General features: G+C 43.4%; 1 protein-coding gene across 1 annotated transcript in view; it reads right to left on the bottom strand.

Moving 5' to 3' along the window:
- The window catches only part of LOC111875103 (protein artichoke), a 25,481-nt gene extending 3,906 nt beyond the window's left edge, over window positions 1–21,575 (bottom strand). The window contains exons 1-6 of the mRNA XM_023871167.2: window positions 21,532–21,575; window positions 18,200–19,367; window positions 14,965–15,665; window positions 13,886–14,477; window positions 7,498–7,828; window positions 3,181–4,299 (exon numbers count right to left, since the gene is read on the bottom strand). Coding sequence (XP_023726935.1) covers window positions 3,181–4,299; window positions 7,498–7,828; window positions 13,886–14,477; window positions 14,965–15,665; window positions 18,200–19,367; window positions 21,532–21,575 — 3,955 coding nt within the window. The remainder of the gene's footprint in view (window positions 1–3,180; window positions 4,300–7,497; window positions 7,829–13,885; window positions 14,478–14,964; window positions 15,666–18,199; window positions 19,368–21,531) is intronic.
- Window positions 21,576–21,951: the final 376 nt, after the last annotated feature.

Genomic DNA, 21,951 nt, shown 5'->3' with positions numbered 1-21,951 from the left:
GTGCTGCCCATGTCCTTTTATGTATATTTTTGTGCGGGAAGTATGTAGAGCTGATGATCAAGTTCTTACTTTCTGCAAAATCTATTAATTTTATTCCATTATGGTTGGTTGTATCATGTAAACTTTCTGACCCAATTACTCCTCTGTGTTCCTTCTCTTTACATATTTTGGCATTAGGATCCCCTAAAATAAGCTGTATTTCATTACTTTGTATTGAATCATATGTCTCTTCCATTTATTGATAGAAATAGTCTTTGACCTCCTCCTCTTTTTCTTCTGTAGGTGCGTGCACGTTCATCAACGTCATATTGAAAAATTTCATTCTAATTCTCAAAGTGCAAATGCTTTCACTTATTGGTTTAAAGTCTATTATTGCACTTTTAAATTCTCGTTCTATTACAAAGGCTACACCAAATTCCTGATTGCCTTCTGCTTTACCACTGTAACATATAGTATGTTTCTTTAAGTCCATGATTCCTTTACCCAGCCATCTAATTTCCTGTATGGCTGTGATTTTCATACTGTACTTACCTATCTGTTCTAGTACCGATTTCATGGCACGTGGTTTATTGAGGGTTTTCGCATTCCATGTACCTAGAGAGTAGTCCATATTCTTTGCCAAAAGTCGTCTTCCATTCTGTTGAGGTTTCTGAGGCTTGATTCCAGATTTCGAGACATTTATATTTTTTTACGGTGAGAGGTCGTCATCCTCTCGCCCAACCCCCAACCTGGAGGGCCAGGGTATCTCTTTTAGTCTGGGTCATCACCTTCGACCTGTCCAGCATGGGTGACCCTACCAGTAGCTATGCTACCGCCGGCATAGCTCTCAGGGTCATTTTACCACGCAAGCCCCTCCACCACGTCAAAGTAGAGACACCATCGGGGGGATCCAATGGATCTATTCCCCATTAAAATACTGTGTACATTTTTTGTCATCCCATTCTGAGCTGCATGATTTCTTATTTATTTAATGATACTTTTTTTTAACTACATAGTTTGTAGGATGCTTGTGAAATATGAATTGGAGATGTTGTGGAAGGAAGGTGTGTGGTTCCCTTATGGTGCTATCCAAGCATATGTTTGGAGGGAATGAGAAAACTGATATCCTCAGGATAGCTCTTCTTAGGAATGAGACTCAGATCTGGTACCCCCTGAAGAGTGCTGCCACTCAACTGTATTGGCACTCTGAGGTACATGTGCAGAATATCAAAACCATCTGAATTCATCAGGTTTTTAATGGATTATGTTAAGGAAAAATAATTTGTATGTCAGTGTGCATATACCTGCAGAGAATAGCTATACTGCAGTAGATCTTCATGTATGTTAAATGAATGTCAGGGCCACTGAATGTATAAAATTGCAAAGAACTTCTTTAGTATTACTAGTCAGTTTTGTTAAGTTTTGTGTTCACTTGTTTCTATACGTAGTTATTTTTTTTAAAGCCATTTTGTTGTTTTTCTATTTAGCAATAGTTTTAGTCACCAGTAATGGTCACTGTGAAGTTATGTACCCTAGCTGAAGCTTGTATTTCCACTCTTATTAGATCCTATGGAGGCTGACATAAGTGTGTTAAAAAATGTGCAGTGTGAAAGAAAGCCATATATATACTCTGTGGCTTTTGGTCCGCAAGCGAACTATACTGACCAAATGACTGCCGCTTTTCAGCAAAGTTAGTGCCATCTTTTGTGGATAGAGGGTGAGGCGTGGTCAGTGCAACGGATTCCCACAGCTGTTAATCTCGGTTTTCTAGTAGCTCCTCGATTATCCTCATGAAGCTGAGGGGACCCCGTTACAGACCCACTACTTTTCAGAAAATCTAGTAGCACCGGGAATCGAACCCGGGACCTCTGGATCTGTAGCCAGGAACTCTGACCACTGGACCACACAGGCGAGAGCCATATATATATTTGTATGTGTGCATCTGTTCAGACTGTAGTCTTCTGGATTGTGACACCATGTGGTCTTGGAGCCTGCATGTTACTCCAAAATATCAGTATTCACCTTCCAGACTACACAACAGCAGAGCCCAGCTTGATATCTTGCTAGTGTTAGCAAACTTTGTTCCTCTTTACACCCATCCATCCACTTCCATGTAGCTCATGAAGTCTCTGAAAGTTATCTGTTACAGCCATAACTCTGAATATGTGTCCTCAGAAGCCTCTTTTCACAGCTTAGTGGTTGGGGGTTACTGCCTCATAGTATCTTTCTTACGTGCTTACTGCAAGAAACATAGGTGAAGTTAAAGGGAGGGAAGACATTCTCTGTCTCTCATGACTTTCCTGTATCACCCATTGGTTCACTTAGTCATTATTTCTTCCACTCTACCTCTGGAAAGTGACCATTTCAAGAGCCTCACATGCCTTCGTTGTTCCCTTTTGGTTCACTTAGGGCCTCAGTCCAGGTACTAACCCTCCTATGTCTGTACCACATTTTCTGCACACACCTAATAATACAGTAGGTGTATAGCGACTGGCTATGGGCTGGACAGCAGAGGGGCCAGAGATCGAGTCCCTGTAAAAAATTTTCTCTCTTCCATGTCATCCAGGTTGGCTCTGGGGCCCACCCAGCTTTGTATCCAGTGGATATCGGGGGTCCCTTTTCCTGGGGCGTGAAGCTGACCACTCACCTTCAACGAGTGCTGAGGTCAAGATAACGTGGATACACATCCACTCCCCCCATACATCTTCATGGCATAGTGTTTAACCAGTTATACTTTCCTAATTCTTGGGGGGGCACTATGCTACAAGCCAGAAGGTCGAGTTTCGTGTCCTGATGAGGTGGATTTTTTTTTTCAGTTTACCTACTCTTTCCAGCTGCACTATGGCCCTGGGGTTGAAATCAGCCTCTAACAGAAATAAGTACCAGGAATATTCCCCAGGGTAAAGGGCAGCTGGCATGTCAGGCTGACAACCTTATTGCCATCTGTGTGCCAATGTCTAGAGAAAACTGGGGAGCCTCAACGTCTCACAACCCTATGGGCCTCCACGGCTTGTTACAGGGATAGCTTTACCTTTTTTACCTTTTACTTAATTCTTTAACCATGAAGATGGAGGCGGCATGTGCCTCCAAAACCTTTGTAAATATCAACCTGACTACATGGGTCACATCCCTGATGACAGTAATCTTCAAGTTAAAGCTACTTAATTCCAAACCTCACCTGGAGTTTTACTTATTTCTCACCTTCTGTGGAACTGGTTTCATTGATGGGAGATGGTGTCTGAAACCAGTTGATGAATCCCCATCTGGCTCCATCACTTGCTTCGTGACTTGCGTTCTTTTCTCCCTTGCGCTGTTGAAAACGGGATAAGAATACTGTATTTTCCTCTGCTGGCTTTGTTGCTGTTTCAGTGTCCAAATCATTTGTTACAAAAGAAAATGGTGTGCTCAGGGCCAGAGCATGATCGAGAACATTTTCTTCAATGTTATTTGAACGAGAATCATTATGAAGGACAGATATCTGTTCATTTTGCCAGGTCCGGTTCATCTGCATGCGACTGATATCAACTGAAGTGTTGTTAGCGAACTGTAGTTTCTTGGCTTGGTCAGCTGTTGATGGCATGACCTGCAGGTTTGAGACAGGGAACACCGCATTGGAAGGATCAGTGTGAGAGCCTTCTGGTCTGATTTTCTGTCCATGGGCTGAAACATTACTGCTACCTGTACTTGACCGAGTTTTGTAGTTGGCATCATTGCCATGATGGGCACTCTGTGACTGGTTCATGCCATTCTGTTTGATGTGTGGGCCAGCAATGGGCACAAAACCACCTGAACCTGGCAACATCGGTACAAATCCTCCAGACTGGACTGGTGTAGGTAGCATCTGAACTTTACCTCGGGCACCAACAAACCTCATCCCACTAGAACCAGATTTAGCATCTGCATTCCTTCCAGAGCCCCACAGTGTACCGAGGCTTAAACTTGGAAGTGGTATACCAAAGAAGGTGAAGCCACTTGAAGCCTGAGGGGGGGCAGATGCTTGTTGTTTCACTGCATTGTTTGTTCCTGTGGTTTTGTTTTTTTCATTGCGACTTCCTGCATAGAAAGTGGGTGTGTCTCCAGGAATGTAGTGAGATGATACTCCAGTGTTCGAGGCTGAGACAGGATCTGGGCTGGAAGGCTGCACTACGAGAGGTATGTCTGTGGTCAGAATCACTGAGCTGCGGTTCTTGGTTGCAGTTGCGTTGCCTTCATCATATTGGTACTCCACATACTCATCGTAGAAGTACTCTGATTCTTCTGGTGATGGGGCCACAGTGCCGTTTTTCACTGCCATCCATGTTGACAGCATCTGAGAAGCACCTGTAATATCATAGAATAACATTCTGTAGATGACTTGTTTGGAAGGGGCAGCATCAGGTTGAGAGGTGACTGAATTTCAGTGCTTTTTTAAAAATATTGATGTCTGTCCAAACTTGATGTATTCTTCAGACAAAGTAAACCTAAGTAATAACCAAGATTGCGGTGTTCTGGCATATGACAGGCATATTCCTGAATCCCACACAATGTGGCATCACCGATAATTGTTAACTGTGAGCTATGAGAATCTCTAATCTCACAAAAAGTGACAATAGATTTTACCAAATTACAAATTAAGAATGTAATATTTGAGGTGATTATATACAGTAAACAAGAATTTCAGTTTCAACACTGAAACTGTAAGGCCCCCCATACACACACAGTTTGGCCTTCCGATCAACCTTACAGGCAAAACTTTCACAGTTTACCCCCTCCCTTTCCTTCCCCATACATGTGCAGATAAACCGGCAGGCTTCATGCCACAATCACGGTCTTCCAGCCAATAATGCCGAGTCACAAAGATCACGTGCTATGGTCCTGCAGGTAGAACTGACGGACTGACGGGTTTCCCACAGGCCAACAGTCCAAACGATTGGCCGGCCGGCCGCACCACACACATCAGTTTTGCCTTTCAGTCTTCAACTGTGCAGGCTGAACTGGAGACCAAACTGTGTGTGTGTGTATGGGGGCCCTAACACATTTAATTAAAAATTGGTAAACATTTTTGAATGCCACGTAACGAAACAAGTAACACTTTCTTACTAGAACATGAAACTTCAACCTGTAAGTGAATAATATCCTGAACCCATTTCAGCCATTACCCATTCTACTGTATTCCTTATATTCATCTTAATGTTCTTCAAATTATCACTTTCTGAGAAGTTTCCCTATGAAAATTCTATGTTCATATATTTTCTCTTTCCATCTGAGCTCAACTTCCTTCACGTCACTACAGGAACAATTCTGTGACCTGTGTAAGTTCATTGTTATACAATATCCCCCATTCCTGGGCACTACCAGAATTCTTTACAAGGGGAAGGGGGGGGGGGGAGGGGAGGCAGGAATTTGCATGTGAACTTACATCTAAGCTGTTTCAAGATATTTGTATGAACAGTGTTGTGCCACAAACTGTGTTCATTATCCTTTGGTAAAATATTGGTGTATTTTCTTTCTACTTTCCAATTTAAATTTTTCAAAATACTCCAGGGGGTGGTGGGGGTGTAGAGTCCTGACTTTCCCCCACCTGTTCCCATGTCTCCATTCCCTGTTTAGTTCCTCCCTCTTAGGTCTAAATTATTTTGTCTTCAAACAACTGTACTGTAATGAAAAAAAAAAACATTTTTATTACAAGAGAGTGTTTCATAAGTTCATATAATGCTTTGCTTTATCCAATTTAGTGGCATATAAAATGACAGATGACAGTCTGAATATTTTATGAGATACTATCAGAAAGTTCCCAGACTAGGTCAAAAAGAAATGCTGGCTTAACTTACTCAATTCTGGTTGCCATCTCCTTCAAAATAATCCCCTTGGGAACGTATACAGTGATCCCATCATTTTTTTGTTTTTTTATTTCCACGCTACCAAAGCATCGTGGAAGTCAGTTACCGTAATGCTGTCGAGTACCGCTTGTGGTTCCCTTTGGATGCCAGACACTGTTTCAAACGTTGTCCCTTCAGTTTCATTTTCAATTTGGGAAACAAAGCTAAATCACAGGGGTAAGTCCGGCGAGTAGTGAGGATGGGGAAAGATAACCACGTTGTTATTAGACAAAAACTCTGTGGTTTTCAGGGACGTGTGGGCAGGTGCCTAGTCATGATGAAGGAGCAATGTGGCACATGTTCAGATTTTCTGTTAAGATTTCCTGGAAAACTCCATAACTGATCCCAGCGGTGTCTGCGAGCTCATGGATTATTCAGTGACAATCTTCAGGGATGAGTTCTCAATTCTTTCAGTATTTTCTGTCGTTTTGATAGTGCATGGTCGCTCTGAACGTTCGTCATCTTCAACTGACACTCAGCCGGCCTCGAAATTTGAATACCATTAAAAAACCGCTGTCCAGCTTAAACAGTGTTCTCCAAAAGCCTCACGAAGCATTTCAAGGGTTTCAGTAGCGGATGTACCGAGCTTCATGCAAAACACGATGCAGACACGTTGCTCAGTTTTGCCGTCCATCGTGAACAAAACGAAACACGAAGTCGAAAAAGCACTCTTGTAAAAAAGTGCGTGTTCACAGCGCCGTGTCACGTGGCAGACTGATGCAATAGGCGTGCGGAAGTGTGACATTGGCCTCCCTCTTCATCTTCTGTCTCCAATGCAGTTACAACAGTCCGGGAACTTTCCGATACCACCTCGTATACAGATGCTGTTAATGCACAGTCTGGTTAAGTAGCACCAAGGTAATCAAAGAGAGACCAAATGTCTTAGTTCAGTGGTAAGCATACCTGTTTCACATGTTGGAGGTACTGAGGTGATAATTTGATCTGGACAGCTGTTATAACTGACCTTTATATATATATATATATATATTGTCACGTATCGGGCATATATCGCGACAAATAAATTCTCGATGTATTCGATGTAGCGAATTTTATTTCACATTCGCACTTACAATCATCCAAATTACAATCTGACGATTACTGCTATCTGCAGTATCACAATTAGTACACTCCAAATGCCAGAATACAACTGACTGGCTGACTCTACGTCTCGACTCGGCGGCTGTCACAGTACAACTCAGTACAACCTGTGAATAGCCTTCGCTGCTCCGTATGTAGCCTCGATCGGACAATACGGGAAAACGGCCACGTAATAGGCACCCTTGTTGCTATGTCGCTGTGTTGCTATGTAACGCTAGCGGAGGTAACCGCTGTTACTACTTGGTGACGTCACCGCTGTTGACTTGCGTTGCCTAGCGACCAGGATGCTAGGACTCGGCTAACATCGGCTCGCTTCGGCTTCGCTCGGCGCATCACGGCTGGCGGGGGCGTCATCCATAGCTCAGCACGTCACAATATATTCCTTAGGCCCTCCAAACAAATTGTGGTAGATCACTGTTATTCTCTGTCAGGTTACTTCCAATTCATCATTCATAATCATCCTGTCACCTGACACATGTGCATTTGGTAAAGCTCAGTCAACCCAAGACAGAAGCCAGTCAGGAGTTAACCTTCCTGGCGAGAATATATCTGGAGTACCTACCTGGAGGTGAAGCTTCACATCCAACTATGGGAGTATCTACTTTCCTACAGTCTTGTCGGGAGAGACGCGCTTCTTTCAGCAGGGAACCATCAGCACAGTGAGGACCCTCTTCTGAAGATGCCTCTTTCAACCATGCCTGCAGCCACATCATACCACAAGAGCAGGATAATGGGTTGCCGTCAATGTCCAGAACTGCAATGTTACTGCGAAGATGTTGGAATGCTGGTTCAGCCAAGGACGTCATCCTGTTGTTCTTAAGACTGAGAACTCGAAGACGTGGCATCCCTTTGAAGGGGGATCCTTGGATTGCACAGATGTTGTTGTTATCCATCTGCAAGGCAACAGACATTTTACTGGATAAAGAAAACCGTTCAAAATGTGGTAAGTTCAAGTACTTGAAAGCAACAGTAACAAGAAAAAGTAATATAGTTAATGAAGTTTTAGAACATATTACGTCTGCGAAATTTCTGCTACCATTTAGTACAGATTTAATGTTCCTTTTCTTTTTTATTCCTACATACCTAAAGATTAAAATATATTGTCATCAGTTTTAGTGACAAGACACAGGGATTTGGCTGGTAACTGGATATGGTTGCCTGGTGACTGATCCCAGCAATGTCCTCTTATGATTTCGTCATCACAGGCTGGTGAATGTCTCGCACCTAACCCATGGCTCCAAGTTTCCTCACATTCTCAACTGACTATGTTCAGAGTCGAAGTTATATTGCAACTGACAGTCAGTCGGCCAGTCTATCTTTGTGTCAAACACTCATCTGGGGCTCAAGACCAGATTTTTATTACTGTCAGACAGTTGCAGGCTTGTTGACGTGGGGCACCCTCTCTGAAGAGAGGACAGGTCTGTTGTTTGCAATTGCAGCTGGCCCTTGCCAGTGCATTCATTCTCCATCCAAGCCCCACGGACTCATGACCATATTTTACTGCTTCAGATTTGAGACTTCTCCAACCTGGAAGGTGAGGTCCCTGTATTTATGTCCTCCAGGAACAGGGTGGCCCAGTTATACTCCCAGCAGGTACTGGGTACCCTTTTGTTGCCTCCTATGACACGCAGGGATACAGTGGAGATATTCGAATCCGTTTCCGTGCGGGGAACTTGAAGTTCAGAGAGAGAGAGCCAGAGTTACTTTACGACTGGCGGGTTACCACCAAACAGTTCATCTTGACGCCAAGTCTCTTGAGGATCACTGCCAGAAGTTTTTTGGCAACTGAGTGCTTGCAGTCGTAGTCGGATAATTCGTGCTTGCTATATATTATGGGGCCGAACCCAATAGAAAACACCGTTTGTAACAGTTCTGTATTGTGGTGTCACGTGTGGGTTGTCGTGAAAACGTGTATATTGGGCTTTCCTTACCAATGGCCTCCTCTTCTGGCTCCACTATTCCAGTCTCTCCGCTGCTGTGTCACAATATCAAACCATACGTTTACCTGTATATTGTGGTTTTCTCTGTTATGATATGTTGTGACACATTTCAGAGGAACATTGTGCCTCTAATTTCTACCCTGAAGATGGATGCAGTATGATCCTCTGAAATGTTGGTATTCACTTACCACACTACATCTACTCTGACGAATGAACAGTGTTCCTCAAAAACCACTGGTACCCATCTATCAGACTATATGGTACCATCGTCCAGAAGATAATAGGAATCTTCATGACCATGCAAATCGTAATTCTTACAGTATTACCATTCGAATGAAGAACTTTGTCTCTAATTCTAGGCGTAAAACATGGACAAATCATGTTTGAGTGTGTGATGCCATGTAGTTTGGTAGACACATGCATGTCCATAGTCACTGATGTGAGTAGCTCAAATCTGACTCATTAGGTATGCCCTTTTTCATTAAGTAAGAAAATAATAAATTGCTCACACAGCAAAACTCCATTACAACGCCCCTCACTCACTATACCACAGATTCGGATACACCGCGTGTCTAGTCATGTCTCCCAAAATGATTCCATTTATTGTATTCGTAAACAGTTTTGTTTCAAATTTTACTGCAATTTTTTCCTTCATAAACAACTTTGTACAGACGACTGCGTCAAGCCGGTCGTTCTGAGTGGTCAATATGACCTTATGTACGATCGATGATTTACTAAGAAGGCAATGAGCTATCGAAAGGCACTCCAATGTTGGAATTGGTGTGGGACATTGGAGATACAGCGCTCAGGCAAAGGTAATTAAGCACGTATATAGGAGTCTGGCGAGAACTAGTGAGGAGTTTGCACAGCATCGCCAACATGTTCCACACATGTCTAGCAGCAGCTTTAAGAAACTGATATGGGAACAGGTTTCATAGGAACAGAACTGTTTTGTAACACTAAGTGAATGAAACTCGAAGTGTAATATAAGGAAAAAAACATGCCATTCGAATGACGTGGCTTTTTAATACAGAGTGTCCCAGAAAGAAAGGTCAATATTCAGGGAGGTCACAGTATCGACCATTCTAACTAAAAAAGTGTACATGTACCTGTGTCCTGTTCCGAACGGTTTCCGAGATGGAGCTATTTCACTGTACAGCGAAATTTGTTGATAAGAAAGAGATATTGCATAATGTTTCTAATGCCACTGTTTGTTATTCACGTGACAAAGTTGGTACAGTTTACCTAGTATGAGGGTCGTACTGATAGTCATGAGCAACAATTTTTTGTAAAGTAACATGCTTTATTATTGACAAACCAAATACACCACCTCAGTCTACAGACCTTTCTTTATTTTTCCACATAATCGCCACTTCTTGGTACACATTTCTCCCAGCGTTCTGGGAGTTTGAAAATTTACCTTCTGTAAAATTCCGTTCCAGCCATCCGAAGAGACTGACGCACTACTTTCTGAATTGCCTCCCTTGTCTCAAAACGTCCACGCAACTGATCCTTCACAAATCCGAAAAGATGGTAGTCAGAGGGTGCCAGATTAGGGCTATAGGAGGGGTGAGGAAGAACTTCCCACCCCGTCTTTGCAATTGCTTCCAATGTGAGGCAGGTGGCGTGGGGGCGAGCGTTGTCATGCAAGATGATGATGTTTCGTCCCAGACGTTTATTGCGCAATGCACGACAGAGCTTGTGCAGCATCTGGACATAACGAGCAGCACTGATGGTTTGCCCAGGTTCCAGGAATTTGGCCAGAATAAACCCATCTGCATCCCAGAAGACTGTGCCCATCACCTTCGCAACTGATGGCACTGTCTTTGCCTTCTTTTTTGATGGAGAATGCAAAGGGTGCCATTCCATACTCTGCCATTTCGTTTCAGGCTCGAAATGGTGAAACCAGTTTTCGTCACCTGTCACAATTCAGAGCAAAAAATCATCGCCTTCATGTCCATATCTGTGCAGCAGTTATGAGGTGATGGCTTTTTGCTGACCTTTGTGGTCTTCGGTCAATAACCACGGGACCCAACGAGCACAAACTTTCCTTTAGCCCAAGCTTTCAATCATCTCCTGTACTGCACTGTGCCCTATTCCAAGTTTTTGGGATATTGTGTCCACAGTCACACGCCTGTCATCTTCAGTGATCTCATTCACTCTTTCCTTGTTGCATTCAGTTGAGGCTGTTCGAGGACGACCGCTCCAAGGCTCATCTTCAATGCTGGTGTTCCCATCTTTAACATGTTTCACCCATCTTCGAACACTGCTCGCACCCATGCACACACTTCCATAAGCATGCTGAAATCTTTGGTGAATTTCTGCAGCAGGGATTTCCTCTCTCACAAGAAATTCGATGACAGCACGCTGGCGAAACGAGATATCGTTGTCGGCCATTTTGTTAGGAGTGATACTGGTCACATGATGCAAGCTATTGACGTCACAAGACACTCAAGGTTAACACAACAGCTGGTTCCACCTATTACCATACTCTCTTTCGTCTGCTATTCCCAGGTTGCATGCAAAAGAAAGTTGCTCATGACTATCGGTACAACCTATGTATAATACCTTTTCGAAAATTCTTCCGACAACATCAGTGCACTCTGCAACTCGTATGAGGACATGAAGTGTCCATCTGTACACTAAAATAGTAGCTGTATCCTGGAAACCGTTTGGAATAGGACACATGTATATGTACAAGTTTTTGCTTAGAATGGTCGATACTATGGCCTCACAGGATATTGATCTTTCCTCCAGGGACACCTTGTATAGAGGCGCAGCCAATAGCCCGTTGTCATCACCTTCACCAGAATTGGTTATCCCTTTCTTCCTCTTTTCAGTGTCTCATGAGTCGATCATAATGGGCTCTAAAATTTCGTCATTTTTATTTTTTATTTTTTGCGTAATCATCTTCCTACGGTTTTACAGTGTGATGTACACACCACCCTATCAAGTTCCTCGTTGACCCGTCTTTCCATGTCTAGAAACCTTCAGCGTTTTATTCTTTTTTTGCGACTCACCTGAGCCCACAAATTCGATAAGGTTATATTGACAGTGATATGGAAGTGTAACTTGATGCCCCCTTTCATTAGCCAGGTGGTTAAGTTTGTACTGTTTCGTATTATTTCTGAAAGGGAGCACTCGCTGCAGAAGTTCTGATTTCGTTTCGGTAGGAGGGAAGTCAATTCCTCTCTGTTGCTGCCACTCAGAAATAACTTGTTTTCTGCTGGAGATATTAGCACCTTGTTTACTATAACCGAATGGTAGCTCGCACTGTCCATAATTAATATACTTCTTCTGCAAGTAGTTAATACAGCTATTTAGAAACCAATTTCAGAATGTATGATTATTTCTGGGTGATAATCACAAGTGAATTTAGACCGGAACACCTTCTTGCTCTCAGGTATGGAACTCATATTAGCTGATCTTGCATGGCAAATGATGCTTTCCTTTCCCTTCAGGATTCTTGAGCCCCATACCTATTTGAGTTCTGCCAGACATATTCAAGTGTGTGATTCTGATTTACCCAAGTTTCTTCAAGGTAAAACACCGGTCAGTAATCACCAGATTTTCTAAGGTGGAGCATTATTTGCAAAAACTTCAACATTCCCACAATGATGTCACCTCTCACCATGTGTCCATCATGAGCTTTTTTGTGCTGGAAGCCAAGATGCTTCAGTAGTCTTATAGCAGAGGAAACTGAACCTTTTTACACTATTGTTTTTGCTGAGAGCAAATGTTACTTTCTTAGCAGTGGGGAATTAGCCTCTGTCATAACATTAGAAAAGAGTTATGCATAAAATGCCATTTTTTGTAAGCTGTCTAGGTTTGTAGCTAATGTTTGTGTGCTTTCTGGGTGACAGAAGCAACTTCTAGTTACCCTTTTTTTCTTCCCTGCATAAGCAAGAAACCATCGACTTGCCTACTTAACACGCTTCAGCTGTCAGGTTCTGGCATTTAGAGAAGTCCAGTGTGCTTCGTTTCTCTTCAGGCATACAATGGGTAGACAAAATAATGGAGACACAAAGAAATTGAATAGAATTTATGTGACTACATTAAAAGAACTTACGCTAGCAACACTGAATGTTCTTCAGTTTGTTTACATTCTGTAGTGCTCATGTCAGTACATTAGTGATTGTATCTAGTTACAGGCCTTGTGAAAGAATTGGAAAATGGGAGACCTGTCTGATTTTGAACGATTCTGATTGTTGGTGTGCGCTTAGCTGGAACATCTTGTCAGTGTATTGAGAGCCACAGCTTCTAAGGTTATGTCGGCATGCACGAAATATGGGGAGACAACATCAGCAAAGAGGAAGTGGGCGGAAATCAACATTGACAGAAAGAGATCATGGTACATTTGTACAATTTGTAATTTGATATTAAATTTGTTATAAACAAAAACTCTTGTGCTGAAAAAATATTTCTCGCCAGATTTTCCAAAATACCACTGGTTGCCGATGACGCGAGTCTTCATTTTGTTTTCCAACACCCGCGTAATAACGGAGTTTTACTGTATTTGTAATATCATGTTTCCATTAATGTTGATTTTTAAGATATCCACAAGTAAGATAATTAGTTTAATCTCAAGTCAGTTAATTTCCCCAGATGCTTAATGTCATTTATCTTAGTTTAATCTCGATCTAATTCATATCCCAGTATATTCGGTCTGATATCCTGAACAGATACTATACAGTGTTAATATTGAAAACGTCATTAAACACCCTGCATACATATCAAAGGGGATGGCCCTTGCACCGCGTCCTTAGTGATCTGTTGTGCACAAATAAAATATCCTGAAATCGATTCATATCCCCACATACTTCGTCTGATATCCTTAAACCAGTTCCTCTCACACTGTGTTTAGTCTTTTTAAACAAAGGAATATTTTGCTATAGCCAGTCTGATACCCTTAAGCCAGTTCGCAACCGAATATGTTCACTCCGATATTTTTAAGTCAATCCATATGGCAGAATTACCAGTGTGGTGTTCTTATATCTCGTAAATACTTACCTTCAGCTCTACGAGCCACTCCATGCCCTCCAAATTGCCACTCCCCACCCTTGCCACCTGGTTGTGGCTGACATCCAGCACTTCCAGAGACTTCAGGTTCTTCAGCCCGGCATGGTTCAAGCCAGTCAGTTGGTTATAGCTGAGATTTAGCAAGAGCAGTTGAGGCACATCACTGAATGCATTGCTTGCTATGTTTGTCAATTGATTTTCTTGCAGTTCAGCACTTTGAAGTTGAGGCAGGTCAGTGAAGGCAGCAGTGGGCACAGTAAGAAGTTTGTTCCGTCCAAGGCGTATTGCTTTCAGCTCTGGCAGTGACCTCACTGCATTGGTTTCCATACTTGTCAGTTCATTGCTGTCCAAGTCTAACAGTGCCAGGTGTGGCAGGCCATGAAATGCATTCTGTTGCAGCTGCTGCAGTTTGTTCCTAGCAAGCCGGAGCTCTGAAAGTGATTTCATACTGCTGAGGGCAGATGGATTCAGTGCCTTGAGGCGGTTGTTGGCAAGATCTAGCAACTGGACAGTTGACAGACCTTGGAGTGCCTCAGGAAGTTCAGTCAGAGCATTGTTGGATGCATCCAGCTCCTGCAGAGCCCTACAACATTACAATACCTATGTAACTCTAAAAGTACTGACAGAAATGATAGTTTCTATTTAAAACACGTCCATCATGAAGAGAAATTTGAATGTAAAGAAAGTAATCCTGGAAGGATTATGGAAAAACTTCAGTCAGGATAGTCAGTATTCTTTCTGAGATTGTAACTGGGCGTATCTGAAATAAAAATCAGAGGCATTGTGGCTTGAGCAAACCTCCCCTGTGATGAGACAATGAAACATGATGGAAATTCCTCATCTCACGTACCAAGAAAGTGTGTCTAGAAATTTCCTAAAATAATTCTCATTTATCATTTTGGGTGACCAAAGATGAACAACGAAGGAGATGTAACAGACATTTGTCATAATACCAGAAATTATGGAATAATTTAAAGGAAATATGGAAGTGGTTGTTCTTATCAAGACCATTTGTACTTGCCCTTATACGAGTATATATGAGTATGTAATAAATTTAAGTTCCACTGTACCTGCTGCTGGCCAGTGCATTGGGTTCAATGCTGTTCAGCTGGTTGTGACTGAGGTCTAGGTGAGTCAGGTGTACATTCTTTTCCAGGTGTTGAGTCCCTAACCGCTCCAGTCGATTCCCATGCAGGTTCAACTGTTTGAGTTGTGGCACATCTCTCAAGCACTTGTCATCCAGACTCAGTAGGCGGTTGTTGTGTAGGTCCAGTACTTCCAACCTGGCTAGTCCACTTAATGATCCCTCTTCCAATGTTTGCAATGCATTCTCTCCCAGATGTAGCCAACGCAATTGACCCAAAGTACTCAGAGACCCAGGCATGATACGCTGGATGCCATTACCAGTGAGGTCAAGGAGTCGAAGCGCTGGCAGGGCAAGTTTTGGCGCAACAGGCAGAGCTGTCAGTTGATTTCTCGGTGCATACAGATACTCCAGACCAGGTGGCAATGTTGGAACCAGTTCTCTCAGTCTGTTCCAACCCAAGTCCAGCTCAAATAGGCCTTGCAGGTCCCGAAAAGTAGCTGGGTGAAGATTTACGAGTGCATTCCGTGACAGGTTCACATGTTCCAGGGCACGTGTGTTGAGAAATGCGTCTGGATCCACCACTTCCAAAGCATTCCCACTCAAGTCAAGGCGTCGCAGCAAAGGAAGATTTGCAAGCAAACGAGGGTCTAGCCGCCGGAAGTAGTTGTATGCTAGATCCAATCCCTGCCACATTGTGATGAAATTACTACATAAACTGGACAGCCATGAGACATTTCCTATTGTTTGGGCGAAAAACAAACAGTTTTGGATATTGGCTCTGTCTGTGCCTTCAGATAAAAAAAAGGGCATGTAATTTGGAAGACAAAAGTTTAGCTAGAACATCGTCCCATTGCCATGGCAACTGTAGTGCCATTCCTTTGGACGATTTCTGCTTCTAAACGAAAATATTTGTTCGTTACGTGTGGACAAGTTCTGACACTCCTAAACTCTGAAAGTCAAATACTATATCTTTCAGACCTTTTATTACTGGTAAGCACCGAAACATCTCTGTTTTAGTTTTGAAGCCCACTTTTGCAGCTTATTTTCAGCAACCTCTCTGGCCCGCTAGGTACAGTTTAATAATGTTGGGTTTCTTACTTTCCTACAAATGATTCATCTTACAAATATAACGCCATACACACCTCATTAAGGTGTCAAATTTTCATTTGATATATTTTTATATCGTTTATATTTAATGAAATGGACGAAAAAGTTTAGTACAGACTCTTTAGTCTTGATATCGTTTCCCAAGAATAGAATTTACGTCTGTGTGCAACACGTTATAGTTACTTTTTGTATGCAGGTTAACCCACACTGTAGTAGCAGAATGAAAGACACCACTGCCAATATCAAAGACCCTTACTTGATACAAACCTGAGGAAGGTCCACCCATGTTCAAACTTTGAAGCATATTTCTGTAAGATCATCTCATTCTCCCATCTACTTTTCTATCTTTCAAGTTGACCTTCTCTTTTTAGAATCTGAGTTGTATACAGGAGTGGTTACGAAGAATTCTATCTTATAGGGTATATACTGTCATGAAGTCTCCGACGTTTCGGAGGAACATATCACCTTCATCTTTAGGGTCGATAGTGAAATTGTAGTCGACTTATTTCTCAGAAATACAGAGTGATTCAGAAAGATGGACACAATTTCAATTGGCTATATTTCCTGAATTATATGTTGCATTTGAATTCTGTAAATTGCATTTGATTATACATACATGGAAGTTTATATATGTTCAATGTGCCCCCCTCCGGCTGCACGGAAACATCTAGACGGTAGCTGAATTCATCCCACACTCGACAAATATCTTGGGTCACTGAGTTCACAGCAGCTGTGACACGGTTTCTTAGGTCATTCAAATTTGTGGGAAGAGGTGGTATGTAAACTGCATCTTTCACGAATCCCCACAGGGAAAAGTCGCAAGGTGTGAGATCAGGAGACCTCGGTGGCCAGAACTGAAGTGCCAGGTCTTCATTCCCCATGCGATCTATCCATCGTTGAGGTAGAGATTCATTCAGGAAACGTCGAACATTCAGGTGCCAATGGGATGGAGCCCCATCCTGCTGGAAAATGTAATCTCCTGAATCTTCATTCATTTGAGGAACAAGCCAGTTTTGCAGCATCTAAGATGCTTTATTCCAGTAACTGTGTTTTCATCAAAAAAGAAAGGTCCACAAACCTTTGTTAACGATAGTGCACAGAACACATTTAACTTTCGGGCTGTCCCTCACATGTTCGAGTGTTACACAGGGATTTTGTAGCCCCATATGCGAACATTGTGCCTGTTGACTTTTCCACTTAGGTGAAACATAGCTTCATCGCTAAAAATTACATGAGGCAGAAACAATTCATCTTCCATGTTTTTGAGCATACGGTCACAAAATTCTACATGCTTTACCTTATCATTTGCCCGAAGAGCCTGTACCATTTGTAGGTGGTATGGTTTGTACACTAACCGGCGCCTCAATACACGCCAGACAGTTGTTTGCGATAGTCCAAGTTCTCTACTAGCACTACGGGTTGACTTCATTGGGCTACGTTCAAAGCTCACTCGGATTCGCTCCACGTTCTCCTCCGATACACTCGATCGGCACGGGCTTTTGCCCTTAAACAGAGAGCCAGTTTCAGCAAATTGTTTATTCCAACGATAAGTGCTCTTCCTCGGAGGTTGGATGTTAAACTTACGAAGAAATGCATGCTGCACAGCAGTCGCAGACTCACTTTTACTGAACTCACGATTGCAAAAAATCTTCTGACGCATAGTAGCCATCTCGCTTACAACTGACGCGGTGCTGGGGTGCTCTAGCGGCATTATTAGAAACTTTACAACATCCTCTTTCAAATGTACTTTACAGAATTCAAATGCAACATATAGTTAAGGAAATATAGGCAATTGAAATTGTGTCCATCTTTCTGAATCAGGCTGTATATGCTGATTTTCAGTACACTGCATGACGCTATATTCCAGAGGAGAGAGTTCTTCATTTACTTTTCAGTTTTTCTACGAATGTTCTGCATTCCTGTGTCCCTATCACCCAACCTCTAGTAGTCTTATTATATTATTCAAGAAATGATAATAAGTGAACACAGGACAGCAGTATACATACTCGCTGTGCATGAAGTAATTAACTAATCGAAATTTGCTTACACACTTAATTCCACTCTTATTACAGAGGGTCCTGGTACGAACCATTGACACATCTCTACGGTACCTTGAGGGCTGGAAGGTTCCAGAATGGCCCATCCAAGAAGCTGGAGAGCGAGTTGTTGCGCAGGCGTAGTTCACGTAACGCTGGCATGGCTGTGAAGGCATCACGTTGAATGTGCTGCACCCTATTGTGGTCCAGGTGTAGCCTTTCTAGGGTGGGGTGTCCTCGTAGAGCCCCAAACGGAATTTTCTCTATGTAATTATAGCTGAGATCCAGATAGCGGAGGCGTGGAACTGCATCTAGCAAGGATCGCGCCTCGGTCACGTGATCTATCGCGTTGGCACTCAACCAGAGCTCCTCCAGTGTATTGGAATGTTGTCGAAATGCTTCCGGGTGTATCCTGCGTACACGGTTGCGGCTCAAGTCGAGTCTGCGAAGGGCAGGCAGTTTGTCGAAAGCTCCGCGTTGCACTTGTGCTATTCTATTGCCCGCCAGGGTCACCTCGCTTAAGGACGGTAGGTCCACTAAGGAAGCCTCGCCCAGGCTATCAAAGCGATTATCGTCCAGTCGCAGGACTGTTAGGGCGGGAAGCTCGCGGGCTGCGCGCCCCACCATGCCCACGTCAGTCAGTCGGTTGCCAACAAGCCAGAGCTGCTTGAGGGCGGGCAGTGTAGCCAGGGCTCTGGGATGAACCCAGGCCACTCCACAGTGTGACACGTTGAGTATGCGCAGTCGGGGAAGGTCCTGTAGGAAGCCACCCTCCAGTCGTGTAAGGCGTGGGCTAAATGTCACATGCATCTGCTCTAGGTCACCCAACGACTTGAACCCGAGGGGCGACAGTTCAACTAGGGCGGGTGACTGGATGTGCAGGTAACGTACGCGCGGTAGTCCAGAGAAGCGCGGCAATCGTTTGATGGCCCCACCCTGCAGGGTTACGGCCTCGATGCCCCGTAGCTGCTCCAGACTGTCGACTGGCAAACTGCGCAGGCGTGGTTCCACCACAAACACTTCGAGCAGAGTGTCTTCCAGCCCTGCCAACCAGCTGGCCGCCACCCGCTCCAGTCCATTGTCCCGCAACATAAGTCGCACCACACGCAACGCAGAGAACATATTTCCGGGCAGGGAAGGCAAATGGTTGTTTTCCAGGATCAGCTCATCCACGGGCCGCGTTACATTCGTTCCGACGGCCTGCAGGCCAACCAGCACACGGGTCAGGTCGCTATGGCTGCACCTGCGATGTGACGATAGAACAGTGTGGGTAAATGTAAATGTCTGATGTGACGTTGGATAAAATACGAGTATAAAATTCGATGTAACGTAATGAAAAATGGTGTTGCATTATGTCACATTTCGCCATTACAGTAAGATCTCACTAACTCTGACTAATTGGGAGCGAACCCTTGTCAAAATCTGTGAAAGTCCGAATTATGAAGGGTTTGTGCCGTATATTTCCCTCTGTCACTCATTTTAACAGACGGAAAATATACTTCTAAAACATTGAAATGAAAATGAAAAGGAGACCAACTAAAACACTAATACGCACTGTTCACTCACACGCAGAAAGATTAGGTTAGCTCTTTGCATATCCACTCTTTCTCTGCAGATTTTCGAGATCAAGTATTCTTTGACTTTAAATCTAATTTAGAATGGCCCCGATGTTTACATGGGGTTTACATATATTTACTGTCATCTATGCCAGCGCTACACGCGGCAGTGTGCGATCTCTGGTCACGGGAATGAGATCATCAAGGCCGTAATGCAAGAAACAAAAATCCGAATTAATGAGGCCATTTTAGTGAGTTCTCAGCATGTTAAGCAAACATCATCATCATCATCGAGTGCGATGAATTTTATTTAATTATATGACAACCTTTGCATGTTTCAGTCTTACGAGACCATCACCAGAGGGTGTTCAGACTGCTCAAACGTAAGGAAGTGATTTACAGGTGTAAAGGTCGATTGCCCACCAATTCTGCCTGATGAAGTTAATTAATTACATTAAAGAGAAAGTCTCATATTTGTCATATTATATTTTATGGAATTTTATACTGTATTAACCTATTTTATATACGGCACCGATAAACCGCCAAGTGGCGCCTCCATCGGCGTTTACCGAAACCGAGACTGACGAGGAGAGGACGTTACATTATATAGGACTGCGGATCGGAAATTTATTTCATGAATGCAATTAAGACAATCTTTATTTCTCTCTGAATGATGAACGTGGCGGCATAAACCAGACAGACTGAGGTTTATGTGGCAGGCAGTAGGTGGCAGCATCTGCCTGCATAGGGCCACGAAAGCAGATTCAAAATGGCTCTACCGTACCAGGAGTTGTCTCTTCTGGAAGTTTCATCAGTGATTTGTTTCTTGCTTGCCAAATGGCTTTCTCGAGCATAAATTCATTCCCTGTGTGCAGCGAAAATGCTGTGATATTCCAGGGAGTCGTTTGTTGGTGCCGTGAGTTCGAAAGAAGTCGCATGGGTGTTACGAGCACTGCGCAGTATGTTGATGCGGCCATTCGTGTTAGTGGAGGCGTGAAGGTGTGGGAATTCTCAACAGAGCTCAGAATGTCATATGGCTTCGTGTTCGACAACGTCCGTGACTTGCACCAATATCTGAAGGTGTCAACACGGTGGGTGTCGATGTGGTTGGCGTACACACAAATTGGAGCGGCAGGAATGCTGTCTTACGGCTCTGGACCTGTGCGTTGCAGAGGGAACACAATCCATGAACAGGATTATTACGCGCATGACCACTACACCCCGAAATCGAAGTGAGCATCCATGAGTGGAAGCATATGACGTCCCCAACACAAGGAAATACTTAGGCCTACTGAAAGCAAGACCATGCTCACCATCTTTCGGGACGCTGAAGAATTACATTTTACTTATTAACTCTTGTTGGCACGCGGTAGCGTAGTTCGTTGAGGCACTAATGCTACAAGCCGGAAGGTCGTGGGTTCGATTCTCGATGAGGTTATTGGATATTTTAGTTGACCTAATCCTTCCAGCCGCACCACGGTCCTGTGGTCGACTCAACCTCTTACAGAAATGAGTACCAGGGATCTTCCTGGGGATAAAGCGCGACCAGCGTGTAAGTTTGATTTCACCGCCATCTGTGAGTCGATTGTCTAGAAAAAATATGGGAGCCTCGACGTCTCACAACCCTATGGACCTCCATGGCCTGGTAACAAGGATAGCTTTAACCTTTTTTTTAACCTTAATTTCCATTGGCCTGCGACTGCTGTTAGCTCCGAATCCTACTGCGAAACTGAAAGCGCAACTCAGAAAGAAACGCCCTGGTCTCATCCTGCTTCATGGCAACTGTGGCCTCATGTATCTCCTCTTGAAAAAGTTTGGTTGAGGGGTTCTGCATCATCTACCATGCAGTACCGATCTTGCTCCTGCCGCCTGTTCTGGGCATCGAAAAGAAACATCTTGATGGTCGAGTATTCCTATTAGATTTTGAGGCAAAGGAAACAAGGGAATGACCCTAGGCACAGGGCACAGAGTTCTTGCAAGATGGATTCAATAAACTGGAGTGCTGGTGGGGAGTAGCCTCTCAGTGTACGGCGATTACGTGGAAAAGTGACTTTTGTGTGGATTTCAGCCCTGAATGTGTAACGTGTTGGTTTTGTGAATGATTTGTGAGAATGTTATATTTTAGCGTCCTGTTGCACTGATTTAATTCCATGATTTATTTCACCGTCTTTTAGTGCATACACTTATCTACCTCACTCCTTTCTCCCGCACTACATGTTTCGGCACAAAAGTGCCATCTTCAGGTGCTTATTCGATTAACGTTAAACTAGT

This window comes from Cryptotermes secundus, unplaced genomic scaffold, assembly GCF_002891405.2.
Source record: "Cryptotermes secundus unplaced genomic scaffold, Csec_1.0 scaffold4623, whole genome shotgun sequence".
Classification (NCBI taxonomy): domain Eukaryota; kingdom Metazoa; phylum Arthropoda; class Insecta; order Blattodea; family Kalotermitidae; genus Cryptotermes; species Cryptotermes secundus.
The sequence above is the reverse complement of the archived record's forward strand: the minus strand, read 5'-3'. Positions and strand labels throughout refer to the sequence as shown.